At 49.6% G+C, this 16,354-nt stretch overlaps 1 protein-coding gene across 1 annotated transcript; it reads left to right on the top strand.

Moving 5' to 3' along the window:
* Window positions 1–293: 293 nt before the first annotated feature.
* On the top strand, window positions 294–15,037 carry PCDH12 (protocadherin 12). The gene is made up of 5 exons (XM_059174889.1): window positions 294–445; window positions 904–4,181; window positions 7,677–7,774; window positions 9,728–9,879; window positions 14,179–15,037. The coding sequence occupies exons 2-5, from the start codon at window positions 1,302–1,304 to the stop codon at window positions 14,652–14,654; spliced, it is 3,606 nt and encodes a 1,201-aa protein (XP_059030872.1). The 5' UTR covers window positions 294–445; window positions 904–1,301; the 3' UTR covers window positions 14,655–15,037.
* Window positions 15,038–16,354: the final 1,317 nt, after the last annotated feature.

Here is a 16,354-nt window from a genome sequence, read left to right as displayed (position 1 = left end):
AGAGGGACAAGTATAAAAACCTCCCAAGAAAGGGGAGCGGGAGGCCCGGGGATTCCCCCAGATAGGGACTCAGGCTGGACCAGATGCAGAGAACAATGGGCTTCCAGGCTGGAGAGCAGGAAGGGAAGGGGGAGGGAAGCCACACGGTCAGGTCAGAGAGATCCCAGGGCTTCAGGAGCCAAGGCCATAGGCACCCTCGTGGGTCCTTGTGAGCAGGGACAGCCCTGGGGCCAGTGCAAGGGCCAGAGCTACAAGCTGAGACTAGCTATTCCATTCTAAACACCTACCACTCGCTACCACTCGCAAAACGTCATTGCCTGTCCTCTGAGCCAGGACCCAGCCCTTCATGCATCATTTCATTTGTCCTCACAATTTCCTGCTGTGAGGGCTACTATGCTTATTCCCATCCACACTCTAAGGATGAAGTGGAGGACGCCCAGAGAGGGTTAAGTGACTTGTCCCACACGACCCAGCTGGTAAATTGCAGAGTCAGAATCTGAACCTAAGCAGTTTGGCTCTGATGGCCACGCTCTTGATCATAGCTGCTTCCCAAGAGACAAAAATGGATGATCAGGGAAGAGTCAGGACTTAGAGGTAGGTGAGTGTGGAGAGAAGACTGGATTGGGGGAGGAATCATGGGGATATGAAGGAAAAAAAGAGAGCAGTGGAAAAGAGCATGACACACCCAGGAGGGGTACTGGGGTAGGCAGGGTCTCAGGCTCTTTGTCCACTTGCCTACACAGTGGCTCCCTTTCCCTCAGGGGCCACCTTGCGTGGATAGCACCTTGTTGCCCTGTCCCGGAGCTGCAGCCCATCCTCCTCCACCGCAGGCCCCTTGGGCTTCACGGGAAGCCCTCTTTCTCTAATTGGCACTGAAACTTACAGCCCTCCCTTTTCCTGTAGGTGGGGTTTCCATAGGAAAAAGCTGCTTCTCCATTTCCCCAGCCCAGCAACTGTTTGGAAGTCGGATCCCCACATCCTGCTTTACTGGGTCAAGTCCCTCTTGGACCGGCTTTTGCCCATCATTTACTGAAGGGGACCCGCGGGTGCCCCTGTGCAGGGTGCCCCTTGGCAATTTCACTTCGTCAGTGCTTGGACCTCTGATATCTCTTCAGATGAAAATGGCCTTGCCTGGGAATCCTGCTACTTCCATCATCATCTAATTATGGGACGAGGCTGTGACAGCAGGTCTGGGGGCAGGAGAACGGGGCTAATCAGGCCCCTCGGGAAAGCGTGGAGGACTTGCCTAGCCTTTGAAGGACTGTAGTGGTTTCTGAGTCTAGCCCATTCTGGCGGTAAGCATGATGCGACTTCTGCCACTTCTGCTGGGGCTTTTTGGGCCAGGTGGCTACTTTTTCCCTCCAGGGCATGGTCAGGAAGTGGCCACTCTCACTGTGAAATACCAAGTGGCAGAAGAGGTGCCGTCTGGGACGGTGATAGGGAAGCTGTCCCAGGAACTGGGCTGGGAGGAGGGGCGTGGGCAGATGAAGACTGCCTTCCAGGTCCTGCAGCTGTCTCAGGCACTCCCCATCCAGGTGGACCCTGAGGACGGCCTGCTTAGCACGGGGAGCCGGCTGGACCGGGAACAGCTCTGCCGGCAGCAGGACCCCTGCCTGGTTTCCTTTGACGTGCTTGCCACAGGGGACTTGGCTCTGATCCATGTGGAGATCCAGGTGCTGGACATCAATGACCATGAGCCACAGTTCCCCAAAGGTGAGCAAGAGCTGGAAATCTCTGAGAGTGCCTCTCTGCGCACCCGGATCCCCCTGGACAGAGCCCTGGACCCAGATACTGGCTCCAACACCTTGCACTCATACACACTGTCTCCCAGTGAGCACTTTGCCCTGGATGTCATCGTGGGGCCAGATGAAACCAAACATGCAGAACTCGTAGTGGTGAAAGAGCTAGACCGGGAAATCCACTCATTTTTTGATCTGGTGCTAACTGCCTATGACAGCGGGAGCCCCCCAAAGTCAGGCACCAGCTTGGTCAAGGTCAATGTCCTGGACTCCAATGACAATAGTCCTATGTTTGCGGAGAGCTCCCTGGCACTAGAAATCCAAGAAGATGCTGCTCCTGGTACTCTCCTCATAAACTTGACTGCCACAGACCCTGACCAAGGTCCCAATGGGGAGGTGGAATTCTTCCTCAGTAAACATGTGCCTCCAGAGGTTTTGGACACCTTCAGTATCGATGCAAAGACGGGGCAGGTGATTCTGCGTCAACGCCTAGACTATGAAAAGAATCCTGCCTATGAGGTGGACGTCCAGGCAAAGGACTTAGGTCCCAATCCCATCCCAGCCCACTGCAAAGTCCTCATCAAGGTCCTGGACGTCAATGACAATGCCCCAAGCATCCACATCACGTGGGCGTCTGAACCATCTCTGGTGTCAGAGGCTCTTCCAAAGGATAGTTTCATTGCTCTCGTCATGGCAGATGACTTGGACTCAGGAAATAATGGTCTGGTCCACTGTTGGCTGAGCCAAGAACTGGGCCATTTCAGGCTGAAAAGGACTAACGGCAATACATACATGCTATTAACCAACACGACACTGGACAGAGAGCAGTGGCCCGAATATACCCTCACTCTGCTGGCTCAAGACCAAGGACTCCAGCCATTATCAGCCAAGAAACAGCTCAGCATTCAGATCAGCGATGCCAATGACAACGCACCTGTGTTTGAGAGGAGCAGGTATGAGGTCTCTACTCGGGAGAACAACCTACCTTCTCTTCACCTCATTACTGTCAAGGCTCATGATGCAGACTTGGGCCTAAATGGACAAATCTCATACCGTATCCAGGACTCCCCAGTTTCTCACTTGGTAGCTATTGACTCAGACACAGGAGATGTCACTGCCCAGAGGTCACTAGACTATGAACAGATGACCAGTTTTGAGTTCCGCGTGATCGCAGAGGACAAGGGCCAGCCCCTACTTGCATCCAGCGTCTCTGTGTGGGTCAGCCTCTTGGATGTCAATGATAATACCCCAGAGGTGATCCACCCTATACTCAGTGATGGAAAAGCCAGCCTCTCAGTGCTCGTCAATGCCTCCACAGGCCACCTTCTGGTGCCTGTTGAAACTCCTAATGCCTTGGGACCAGCAGGGGCTGACACACTGCCACTGGCAACCCCCAGTTCCAGGCCATTCCTTTTGGTTGCCATTGTAGCAAGAGATGCAGACTCAGGGGCAAATGGAGAGCTCCTCTATAGCATTAGGCGTGGGAATGAAGCCCGTCTCTTTGTCCTCAGCCCCCACCTGGGCCAGCTGTTCATCAACATCACCAACGCCAGCAGCCTCATCGGGAGTGAGTGGGAGCTGGAGATAGTGGTGGAAGACCGTGGCAGCCCCTCCTTGCAGACACAAGCCCTGCTGAGGGTCTTGTTTGTCACCAGCGTGGATCACCTGAGGGACCGGGCCCGGGAGCCTGGGACCCTGAGCACATCGGTGCTGACAGTGATTTGCCTGGTTGTGCTGTTGGCCATCTTTGGGTTGATCTTGGCTCTGATTATGTCCATCTGCAGGACAGAGAAGAAGGACAATAGGGCCTACAACTGTCGGGAGGCTGAATCTACCTACCGCCACCAGCCCAAGAGGCCCCAGAAACACATTCAGAAGGCAGATATCCACCTTGTGCCTGTACTCCGGGGCCAGCCAGACGAGCCTGGTGAAGTGGGGCAGCCCCACAAGGAAGCAGGTCAGGAAGGGATGATGGAAGCGGGCTGGGACCCCTGCCTGCAGGCCCCCTTTCACCTCACACCAACGCTGTACAGAACCCTGCGTAACCAAGGCAACCAGGGAGCACAGGCTGAGAGCCGAGAGGTGCTGCAAGATACTGTCAACCTCCTTTTCAACCATCCCAGGCAGAGGAACGCCTCCCGGGAGAACCTGAACCTTCCTGAGCCCCAGTCTGTGATGGGACAGCCACGCTCAAGGCCCCCGAAGGTTACGGGCAGCCCCACAGGGAGGCTTCCAGGAGACCCAGGCAGCGAGGAGGCTCCACTGAGTCCACCGGCCTCCTCTGCAACCCTGAGGCGGCAGCCGAATCTCCATGGCAAAGTGACCCCCGAGAAAGAGTCAGGTCCCCGGCAGATCCTGCGGAGTCTGGTCCGGCTCTCTGTGGCTGCTTTTGCAGAGCGGAACCCCGTCGAGGAGCTCACGATGGATTCTCCTCCTGTTCAGGTACCCGGGTGTGGGCAGCTCTTTCTGTGGTCACCCTGGGACCACCACATCAGACACCCCCATTACCCTTATGTTTGTCACACTCGTTCCTTAGGCTCTCCAGGGACTTTATGGTACATTGGCGGCAGTGGGTGAGGGCACAGCTCTAGGGTTAACAAAATCTAGCTGTGTGATCCTGGGCAACTTATTGTCTTTGAGCCTTCGTTTCCCTGTCTATAAAACAGAGATGATGGTAAGAGCATCTGCCTTGCAGAGTGGTCCTGAGGATTTGATCAGTTAATTCCTATAAAGCAAGTACTCAATGTGCCTGGCACAAGTAGACACACAGCAAAAGGCACATTTGAGAATACAAGCTTTGGGATAAGGCCGCCTGAGTTCAAATCCTGCCTCCACCTCTTCCTCTCTGTGAACTACAGGAATGTTACTCAAACTTCTCTGTTGAAGATATCTATGTTAATAGCACCCATCTCCTAAATTTGCTTGAAGATGAAATGAGTGCACTTAAGGCCTGGAATAATGTCTGGCACACAGTCAGCACTCAGCAAATGGTTACAATGACTTCCGCAAAGCTCTTCATCTCCTCCTGCCCTCTTCTCATCTGGGCAGCTTTCCTATGAAGCTGGCCAGCACAGGCATCATTGACTCTGGGCTCAGGGACTGAATTTGACTTGCCTGAGACTAGAGTGTGATGGTGAAGCCTACGGCATGGGGTAATGGAAAAAAGTCTCAGAACTTGGAAATCTGATCTGGGTTTACATTTCAGTATAGGCACTCAGTCGCTGGTCAACCTTGGGCAAGTCTGTCCAATATTAGAGCCTCGTTTTCTTCAAATGGCAGTTATGATGCCAAATTTACCCTGTGTCTGCCTCCCAGGGGTTGAGGATTAAATGGCATAACAAAGGACAAAATAGCTAGTGACCTGGGATTTACTAGACAAAAATTGGAAATCTTTTTCAGGGACAGTACCCGATCTCATACCCACCTCTGTTTCTCTGCACTTAAGATAATTTTCCCCGTGCCAAGGATGCCTGGGTGGCTCAGTCATTAAGTGTCTGCCTTTGGCTCAGGTCATGATCCCAGGATCCTGGGATCCAGTCACACATCAGGCTCCTTGCTCAGCAGAGAACCTGTTTCTCCCTCCCCCACTCCCCCTGTTTGTGTTCCTTTCTTGCTATGCCTTTCTCTGTCAAATAAATACATAAAATTTAAAACAATTTGTTTAAAAAGAAAACATTTTCCCTGTGCCAGGCTGCCCACTCAAGACACATGTGTGTTTGGCCAGGCAATCGACTCAGGTTTCCTGTGGAGCAAGGACACAGTTTCCTTCCCCCATATCCTCCCCAGGAAGCCACCTGGAGAGCCCCACGGCTCTCTTAGAAGTCTTACCCTGAGCCCTCTGTAGCTCCAGACGCTGCCCAGAGCCATTCATTCATTCATTGATTCATTCTTTAAATGGATACTGAGTGAGCTTTTTGAATCAAACACTGTGCTGGTTATTGTTGAACAGAGACAGCAGAGAGCAGGCACTGGGGGTAAACCCACTGGGGTGATGGAAAGAAGGGTGCTCTGCTGAGATCAATGTGAGGTTAAGAGGCAGCTTGCCTAATGCTCATGTCTTTCCAGCAGCACAGTGCCACAGTGAGTCAGATCTGGGTTTAAATTCTAGCCCTTCCACTAACTGAATGTGTAGCCCCTCTGAGCCTCATATTACACATCTGCAAAATGGGTATGATAGTATATTTTCCCTAGGTTTATTATAAGAATTAAATGAGGGGCACCTGGGTGGCTCAGTGGGTTAAAGCCTCTGCCTTCGGCTCAGGACATGATCCCAGAGTCCTGGGATCGAGCCCCACATTGGGCTCTCTGCTCGGCGGGAAGCCTGCTTCCTCCTCTCTCTCTGCCTGCCTCTCTGCCTACTTGTGATCTCTGTCTGTCAAATAAATAAATAAATAAATCTTTAAAAAAAAAGAATTAAATGAGATTATATACCACACTAGAATTATTAAGTGCTTGTCAAAAGATCTATTAATAAATGAATCATATGGGTTCCTGGCTGGCTCTTGATCTTGGGGTCATGGGTTCGAGCCCCACAGTGAGCACAGAGATTACTTAGAAAAAAAATTTTTTTTAAATAAATAAATGAAAGATATACTTTCACTCTTTTGATCCTTATACTGCAACCCACATGGACCTTGATATTATTCCCTTTTTATTGCTGAGGAAACTGAGGCTCAAAATGCTGAAGGAATTTCTCAAAAAAAAAAAAAAAAAAAAAAATCCAGAGGGAATTGGGGCAGGGCAGATGTAGGATTTGAATCTGAGTCTGACTGATTCCAGAGTCTACACTCTTGACTATGAAGAGACCCTGAATGACAGCGCTATGTTCAGGCCGTGGCACTCAGGGAGTGTCCCTGAACTACCAGCTAACGCTTGGAAGAGTGGCAGGGACATTAGGAGGGCTTTGGGGCCTGGGTCAGGAGATGTGATCTGCCTTGAGGCAGGCAACTGGGCCCCAGCTCTCTTCCAACTATCCTCTGAGGTTGGCACTTTCTAGCTTGAGCTGCCCAGAGAGGCTGAGCTGGCCTTCTCAGAGAAGACAGGGAAGATTCAGGGAAGACTGGCTCCTGGTAGGTCCAAGAGCCAGAGGCAGTCTTTCTAAGAGAAACAGCATTTTATCTGAGCATTTTAAATTCTCATACCACTGCGTGAATTAATCCTGACTGCCCTGTGAAGAAGGCTGGATGGGTATTTTCAGCTCCAACTTAGAGACGAGGAAACTGAGGTATGAGCATGTCTAAAAACCTGCCTGACATTACACAAACTAGAAATGACCTTGAACTAGAACTTAGTCTCCTGAGACTTGGTGTATTGCCTTCGCCTTCAGAAGGCCCTGCAGGGTCTGGCCCTGACATCTCGGTCAGCACCCCCCCCCCCCCCACCGAGCCATTCCACAGCCTCCCTGAACCTCCACCCTCTCCTTCAGACTTTCAGCCTGCAGTGCCTTGTTTTCATTCACACTCTTGTTGAATGAATGATTGAATGATAGCCTTCTGCTTTCTCCACAGCAGAGCCTTGCATCTGGCCCCGCCAAAACTGGCTGAGTGTTTGAGTACCGCTGAAGGTGGGGAAGTAACTCCTTAAGATAATCCTCATCAAAGTAAGAATGAGTTTATGGTCAGGAAATGCCCTTTTCAGCCCCATCCCACAGATTCCAGCGGGAGCACGTTACTCAGAATGAGAACGAGGGGTGGGCCCAGGGGGTCCCTCTTCTTGCCCTCAGACTCCCAGGTCCTGCGGTGTCATGACAAAGCAAGGATCCTGCCTGTACAGTTCCCTGCCTCCGTCACCATTCACCATCCCCCATCTGATCACACAAACATCTGAAGCTGGAGGAAAGACTATAAAAAGAAAGCGCCGGCATTGAGGGAAACATCCGGCAAGGAAGTGTGCTGGGTCGGAATTGTGTGGAGTCAACAGATTTTTCCTGTCTTGCAGCAAATCTCCCAGCTGCTGTCCTTGCTGCATCAGGGCCAATTCCAGCCCAAACCAAACCACCGGGGAAATAAGTACTTGGCCAAGCCCAGCGGCGGCAGGTAAGCAACACATGGACCCACAGGTTTCTCAAGCCCCCCACTGGCTTGCCTTCACCCCTGGAGCCTCTGTGATCTGAGGAAGGGTGAGCACATCCCAGACAGCAGGCCCCTGGGAGAGCAGCGGACAGCATCCTTCCCCCCATCCCAGGCAGCATGGTCCCGGAGCAACTGTATTTATAGTTTTTACAGGACCCAGAGTCTCTAAGGAAATGACTTCATCCCTGAGGCTCTATCTGTCCCCTGATTGCAGAGGTGCTAGGCTATGGGCTTTAAATGTGTAAGTTTCAGCATTCTTTGTCTTGAATCTTAAACATAATATGAAGTTTCCCTGGCTAAGGACATGAGTGTGTGGGTGTGTTCTTTTGGGCAGTCCTGGAATTAAAGAGAGCTCAAGAGGACATCAAATCTAACTCCTTTTTGTTACAGATGTAGAAACTGGGGCTCTAAGTATTTTGGTACAACCCAGCTATGCTCAACTTGAGGAAGCCAGGTAAATCCTTGGGGCCTCAGTTTCTTACCTGTATTTATGGTAATCATCACACATCCTTGGAGATCATCACACATCCTTGCCAAGAAGGGGTAAGGATTTGATGAGCAAATGTATTTTAAACCCATAGCCCAGTGACTGGCACATAGAAGGTATACAACTGATGCTAAAATCCTTTCCTCCCAAAGTGACTTTGTTCATGGTCACATAGCCAGTGAGTGGCCAAGCTAAGACCAGCTCAGGGGACCTCACTGACTCCAGGTTCGGTGCTCTTGTCCTGCCAACTCGTAGCTTCCTTTTTGCAAATATGGTGGGAGGTAGAGTAGAGTAGCAGTGAGTGCACACACTCCATAGCCACATCAGCCTGGATTTGAATTTTTGCAAGATCTTGGGCAAGGTGCATAATTTTCACAAGTCTTAGTTTTCTTATTCACAACATAGGAATGATAACAAGAGAACTCCTTTATAGATATGAAAAGTTTAAGGATAAGGTGCCTATACCTTGCAAAGCAAAAGGCCTGATTCAGAGTGATTGCTTTATAAACATTTGTTGTTTTCATCATTACTTGCAAACTTGCTGTCTCCCTACTGATCCCTTCATGACGGCAGAAACCATCACAGAAAAAAAAAGCAGAAAGGACCCCAGACCTTAAAGCCCTTTAAGGAGCCCTCCCACCTGCTGGAATGTGGGGCCAGACTTGGCTACCCATACTGAGGCAGTCCCAGGAACTGGCCTGTTCCAGGGGGCAGGCAGGGTCTGTGGGAGGGAGGGGCCAGGATGGAGACCACAGGGGTCAGGGAGAGTCTCAGTGGCTTTCTGTGGCCTCACCCCAGCTTCGTCCTCTTCTGCCCTGCTATTCTGGTCTGGGATTGGACCTCAAATAGGAAGGAGGGAACATTCAGTCGCTTTGTCCACAAAGTATTTATGAAGCACCTACTATGTGCCAGGCCCTGTTCTGAGCTCTGGTGACCAGGATACGAGACAGACAAAAATTTCTGCTCTCACTGGAGCGGATGGATGGAGGTGGATGGATGGGTGGAAGGACGGATGACTGCGTTATCTCAAGCTGAGTTACTACACTCCTACTCTGGGCTGCGCACTGTGAAGGAATGGGAGGGATGATGGCGAATAATGATATCAATGCATTCATTGTTTCTTCTATTTGCTCAGTGCTTACAAGGGGCCGGGTACCACTTTCTTTACATACACTGTCTCATTTTGCCTGCCCCTTGAGGTGGGTGTTATTTATTACCTCCATTTCACGGATGAGGCAACAGAGGCCAAGTAGGCAGGAGGCCTGGGACCAAGTAACCCAGGTCGATCTGACTCTGAAGGCCAGGCTGTGTATCCACCTCCTTATGTGGATGGATGAATGCTGGCATGAGTAGAAGAAGGCTCATGAGCAGGAATGAATAAATCTGTGTGTGAATTTCCTCCCTTGTGAACTGGCTGGCTTCCTTTACAGGAGCACAATCCCAGACCCAGATGGCACAGGTGCCAGGGCTGGTGGCCAGGCAGAACCAGACCAGGAGGAAGGGTGCATGGATCCTGAAGAGGACCTTTCTGTGAAACAGCTGCTAGAAGAAGAGCTATCAAGCCTGTTGGACCCACACACAGGTAGGGACTCCTCAGGATTGCCCTGAGCCTGCTTCTGCACTCATGGTCCCGCCAGCATGTCTAGGTATCAGCCTTCTCCACAGGAGAACACAGACATTCTCCTTCTGGGCAGGAATATCAGGAAAATTTTACTTTCCCTAACGCTTCAGACAGTCTTCATTTGTTTAAAGACCAGATTCTACTTTGGTTGTCCATTTTAAAAATCCTAAGAATAGTAAATGAGCTCTTGGTGTGTGCCAGATACTAGGAAGTATCTTATACACATTAGCTCAGTTAAGCTTCCAGAGAGTCTTTGGAAGTAGATGTTATGAACTCCAATTTAGAGATAAGCAAACTGAGGCTAAGAGAAGTACCACAGCCTGCCCAGAGTCACTTAGCTCATCAGGGACTGATGGGGAACCAGTCTGGGTCTGCCTGCCATCAGGAGACCTCTCCCCACTTCCTAAACCACCCATTTGTGTTTCTTTGGTGGGTTTAAATATCCTTCCATCCTGAGAACTGAGTCAACTCTTTAATGTGTTAACATTTCTAATTGAAATAAAAATAATATTTTCTAGAGAAACAATTTATTTTCACAGTTAAGTCCATAGTATGGACTTTAATTCAAGAATATGCTAGCTGGGGCACCTGGGTGGCTCAGTCAGTTAAGCATCTGACTTTGGCTCAGGTCATGATCTCAGGATCCTGGGATCAAGCCTTTCCCCCTATCCCCCTGTCCTTCTGCCCCTCCCCCACTCCTCAAACTCTCTCTGTCTCTCTGTTTCTCTCTCAAATAAATAAAATCTTTTTAAAAAGTAAAATAAAATATTAAAATAAAATTTAAAAAATTAAAAAAGAATGTGCTAACTGGACACTGGTGAGCCTCCTTTGGGTTACACACCATACTCTGTCCATCCCTACACTGCGGTGTTCTGTTTCTTTAGTTTAATAATCCATTTCTCAACTGGAGGTATCCTATGTGCTCCATCTGGCTGCAAACACATTGAAAGCATGGCAGGGGCTTCCTTTTCCTTGGTTAAAAAAACAGAGCTAACATTTATTGAGAGCTTTCTATGCGCTAGTCCCTGTTCTATGTTCCTTGTGAGAAAATCTGATGAGATAGGAATTATTCATTATCACCATCTCATAAAGGCAAAACCAAGGGGCAAGTTTGTTTAATAATTTTCCCAAGGTTGTGCAGAAAATGGTTACTAACATTGGCTATATGGCTCTAAATTAAAAGTAAGTAAAATTAAATCTAATTAAAATGAAGTCAAATGAAAAATTCAGTTCCTCAGTCATACCAGTCACATTTCAAGCACTCATCAGCCCCATATGGTTAGCAGATATTGCTTTGGACAGCACACATATAGAAAGTTCTATAGGACAGCACTGTCTAGACTCTATAGCTGTGAGGTCCAATACAGTAGCCACTAGCCACATACGAAAATGGCAGTTACAGTCAAGATGTGATAGATGGGGGGCCCTGCCCAGCTCAGTGCGCAAAGCATGCAACCCCTGATCTCAGGTTTGTGAGTTGAAGCTGCACATTGGGCATAGAGATTACTTAAAAAGGAAAAATATATATATAAATAAAATCATCCAGGCGCCTGGGTGGCTCAGTGGGTTAAAGCCTCTGCCTTCAGCTCAGGTCATGATCCCAGGGTCCTGGGATCAAGCCCCGCATCGGGCTCTCTGTTCAGCAGGGAGTCTGCTTCCCCTCCTCTCTCTCTCTCTGCCTGCCTCTCTGCCTACTTGTGATCTCTCTCTGTCAAATAAATAAATAAAATCTTTAAAAAAAAATCATCCATTCTCAAGCCCCATATTGGGCATAGAGTTTGCTTAATAAAAATAAAAAGCATAAAAAAAGTATACCTTACTATTTTTTTAAAAAGATGTGATAAACATATAAAACACACTTTCAGACTTTGAAGACTTAAGAATGTAAAAAATCTCATTAATTTAAAAAATATTCATGACATGATAAAACGATATTAAGTTTAAAAATGTTTTACAATTTGATTTTACCTTTTCTTTTTACTTTTTTAACCTGCCTCCTAGAAAATTGAAAATGACCTCTATGGCTCACATTACATCTGTTCCAGCCAGCTCTGGGCTGGAACCTGTGGGCTCAGCTGCCACATGGTCCTGCTTCTCTATGGCAAAGAGGGCATGGAGGATGCGGGGGGATGCTGAGGGCAGCAGGGATAGAAAAACCTGTGCTGCTCACAGGACAGGACTGCCAGGGGCTTTTGGTGAGCATCCAAAAGCATCCATGGATGCATCCATCTTATGATGTGATGGGGACATTTTAATGGTTGTATGAGCTCAGTGAATGCTCATGGAATCCTGACAAGATGAGTATTACTATTTCACCACTTTATGAGAGATGAAGGAGGCTCAGAGAGGTTAAGCAATTTTCCCAAGGTCACACTGGTCATAAATGGCAGAGATGAGAAATCAAGCCCAGGCCTGCCCAGCACCCACCTGCCTCCAGGTGGACTCCCCATTGCTTTTCAGCTATTCTCACACACTCTAGCGATTTTCTAATTCCAAGCTTCATAAGCTCTCTGACCCTGGTACAAAGGCCTGATTCTGTAGCCAAAAGAGTTTCAACCTTATTACCCCTGAGGCTCAGGGAACTAAGGTTTACATTCCCCAAATGCCCAGGGTTAATATTTATGTTCACTGAGTCATTCAAGAAATGCTCACTAAGTCCCAGGCGTGGCTGGACCAGGTAGGAAGACGCCTGCCCTGCCTCATAGCCTTCAAGACTCTGCCCTGACAAGGCATGATGGAGACTCATTTATCAATATTAGCTGTATTTTGGAATAACATTCCCAAATTACAATAGTAACATTTGGTTAAGGTAGAAAAATGTAGGTAAATGAGAAGAAAATAAATCACTTCTGTCCAGGGGTAATTCCAGTTAACATTTGACATACTTCCTTTTAGTCTTTTATTATATGCACAGATTCACATTTGACATACTTCCTTTTAGTCTTTTATTATATGCACAGATTCTAAAGTAGCTCACCTTAAGCAAACATTAAACACATGCTAAAGTGTATGTTGGGCTTGTTTTTTTTGTTTTTTTTTTTTAAGATTTTATTTATTTATTTGACAGAGAGATCACAAGTAGGCAGAGAGGCAGGCAGAGAGAGAGAGGAGGAAGCAGGCTCCCCGCTGAGCGGAGAGCCCGATGCGGGGCTCGATCCCAGGACCCTGAGATCATGACCTGAGCAGAAGGCAGCGGCCCAACCCACTGAGCCACACAGGCGCCCCGGGCTTGTTTTTTTTTTTTTAAAGGCACAGTTTCTTAACCATAATACAGACTTTCTTTCTTTGGCTTGGCCTCTACCATCCGGTCTAGGGCTAGTTTTTTGAGATAGCGATTTTGTTGAAGAGATGGGAAAAGGAAAAGTGTGATGGGGATATTAAGGATCTAGGGGACAGTTTCTCACTGCTCCCCTTCCCTTTCCTGGGACAGTGCTTAGCAGACAACCCCATCTCAGCCTGCCTCTAAGCCTGTTTCCTGCGGCCTGAGAAGCAAAGGTGGGGAGTTTAGGGCATGGTGACTGGACAAACCTTCACAGGCCTGGGGAACCCAGAGGCCACAGGTGCACACCCTCAGCGCCCTGGGGGAAATGGGGGGGAAGCTACTCAGAGAGTGGGTAGGATAGTACAGGCATATGGGGGTTGAAGTCATCAGATATGGGGTCAAATCTGGGTTTGGTTGTCTAGTAGGATGGGTGATTCAACTTCTTGGAACTTCGTTAAAAGGAATAGCACTCTTCCCTTCAAAGGTTTATGCGGAGGTTAAATAAGAGGATTCCATAAATTGCTTGGTGGGGAAGAACCTAATAAATGGTCACTATTACTATGAATACAAACAGAGGGCAGCACCAAGCCAGGAACTCCACCCCTGCCTAAGAAAAGGGGTGTCCCCTCCATCCGCAGCTGCTCCAGCTACTCACAGCCTGAGGGAGTGAAAAGCCTGGCTGAAGACACCTAGCTTGAAATACAGCAGGATCGGGAAATTCTTTAGAAAAGGGCCAATTTCTAATTCTAGGCCTCCTTCCTCCTCCTGCCTCCTCCCCACTCAGCTCCTGTGGGTACTTCAGTCGGCAGCCTTCCTGCCCAACAAGCTTCCCTGTCAGGGCCTCTTCCTTCCCGTCCCCCTCGGGGCTCCCTGTCTGTGCCCCCCCCCCGCCATTTCCCTTCCCTCCTTTGTCCGGAGCCCTGGCCCACAGCCCCGCCCTGGGCTGCCTGGCCCTGCCCCGGGGCGGGCCCTCACTGGCTCCCCTCCTCCCCGCATAGGCCTGGCCCTGGACCGCCTGAGCGCCCCCGACCCGGCCTGGATGGCGAGGCTCTCTTTGCCCCTCACCACGAACTACCGCGACAACGTGTTCTCACCGGACACTCCGGCCGTGGAGGAGCCGAGGACCTTCCAGACGTTCGGCAAGGCGCCAGGGCCGGAGCTGAGCCTGACGGGCACGCGGCTGGCCAGCACCTTCCTCTCAGAGATGAGCTCGCTGTTGGAAATGCTGCTGGAACAGCGCTCCGGTGTGCCCATGGAGGCCGCCTCCGAGGTGCTGCGGCGGCTGTCTGTCTGTGGGAGGACCCTCAGTCTGGACCTGGCCACCAGCGGGGCCTCGGGCATGGAGGAACAGGGGGGTCCGGGGGGAACTAAGGGGGCCGGGGGCAGGACTGGCAGCAGCAGCAGCAGCAGCAGCAGGGGCCTGTGGATCCAGGAACCAGGGGCCCTGGGGGACAGCAGGGAGCTCAGGCCCTGAGGATGCTGGGACATGAGCTGCTTTCTAGAATCTTTGAACTCGAGGTCCAGAGGTGGCCCAAGAACTTTAGGGTGACCGATGGTGCCCCACAGAGGAGGCAAGGGCCCCACAACTAATGGATGGCTGATCAGAGCAGCCCCTTGTTAGGGGCTGACTCTGCCTGTGAATTTTTTGGAGGATGGAGACATTTGTGGCTGAAATGAGTGTTTGCAGGCAAAACACATGTAGAGCACGGAGGGTCAGTCCTCCCCGTGGGACAGATGCCAAGGAGTGTCCTAAGCAAGAAAAGCTGGCCTCATCATATACTTAAGGGTGGGGGCTGGATCCTGGGGTACCAGGTGAAGCTCTCTGACCTCCTAATAAAAGAAAAGTGCTGGCTTATTCTCCTGTGTGCACCTGTCAAGAGTGGGAGGGAAGGGTAACAGAGTGAGGGCTCCTTGTTGCCTGTTCCCTGGCAAGAAGGTAAGCTGGACCTGGACATGAGTAGGGCATATGGGTACACAGAGGTCAATACACAGTGATGAACACGTGGACCCTTGACCTCACTTCTCTATTGCTACATTATCAAATAATCTGCTTCTCGGCTGCAAAATTAGGGCTAAGAAAAGCATGACTATTTATAGAATGTTTATGTGAAGCAGGCCCCAGGCTTTACACTAGGATTTAATTTAATTTTCCAACAACCCTGAGAGGGAGGTGTTATCCCCATTTCACAGACAAGGACAGGAGGTTTGGAGAAATAGAGGGTCTTGCCCAAGATTAAGGGTAGAGGCAGGGGGGCACCTGAATGGGTCAGTTGGTTAAGCGTCTAACTCTTGATTTTGGCTCAGGTCAAGATTTCAGGGTCATGAGATCAAGCCCAGGTCAGGCTACTCCTGCTCAGCAGGATGTCGCTTCTTTCCCTCTCTCTCTGTCCCTCCCCCAGCACATGCACACTCTCTCACTCTCTGTCTCTAAAATAAATAAATACATCTTAAAAAGAAAGAGAGAAAGAAAGAATAGAGGCAGAGCCAAGACTTGGAACTAGGCTTGACCAACACCAAAGCCTGTACCCTTGAACTTAATTCTAGACTGCCAACCAAGAAGAAGAAAGGAAAAGACCCCACAGGTGATCTTTTGCCAGTAGTGAACTTGTCTGTGTTCCCCTCATGAAACACTTGAACATTTCTAAAGCTGCTCAGGCCGGAAGGGCTCTGCATTTCCAAGCATAGAATAAGAGGGACTTCGATCTGATCTGACGCAGGCCTGGGCCTCTGCAGGCTCCTGTCCTTTCCCAGCGATTAGCCCCTCAGGTATAGTAGTCATCTTCATGGACCCAGCATTTGTGGGTAAACCTTCCTCTGTCGTAGCAGGTTTGGGCCCATGAATTCAGGCCCTAGAAGACAGTGTACAAATGGGGTCTATGAAATCGATACTGACAGCAGCAAAACTTCCAGAGCAAGAGGGAGCAAAGAAATAGCCCATATTTTTCCAAGGCTCAGCCTTATAATTTTCCTGGAAATTTCCAAGCAGTCATTCAGCTAGCCATTCAGGCCTCTCAGTAGCATAGGGCTGTCCTTGACACTGAAGGCAAAAATTCCTCTCTGTGCTCTTCCTTCCATCCCTCTTGGAGGCCAATACTCATGTTCATTGTCCAAAGAAATGGGCCAATCATACTCCTCACCAAGGATAATGAAAGCCATGTAAACTTGAAATCCAAT

The sequence above is a fragment of the Mustela lutreola genome, chromosome 5 (assembly GCF_030435805.1).
Source record: "Mustela lutreola isolate mMusLut2 chromosome 5, mMusLut2.pri, whole genome shotgun sequence".
Taxonomy (NCBI): Eukaryota; Metazoa; Chordata; class Mammalia; order Carnivora; family Mustelidae; genus Mustela; species Mustela lutreola.
This window is presented reverse-complemented; position numbering and strand designations above follow the sequence as displayed.

What these genes read in the sequence shown, in the direction of transcription:
- PCDH12 (XM_059174889.1), top strand. Translation starts at nt 1,302, where the DNA reads ATGATGCGACTTCTGCCACTTCTGCTGGGGCTTTTTGGGCCAGGTGGC. An exon ending in TGGATTCTCCTCCTGTTCAG is followed by an intron (nt 4,182 to 7,676) that starts GTACCCGGGTGT and finishes CCTGTCTTGCAG; the next exon opens with CAAATCTCCCAGCTGCTGTC. An exon ending in GCCAAGCCCAGCGGCGGCAG is followed by an intron (nt 7,775 to 9,727) that starts GTAAGCAACACA and finishes CTTCCTTTACAG; the next exon opens with GAGCACAATCCCAGACCCAG.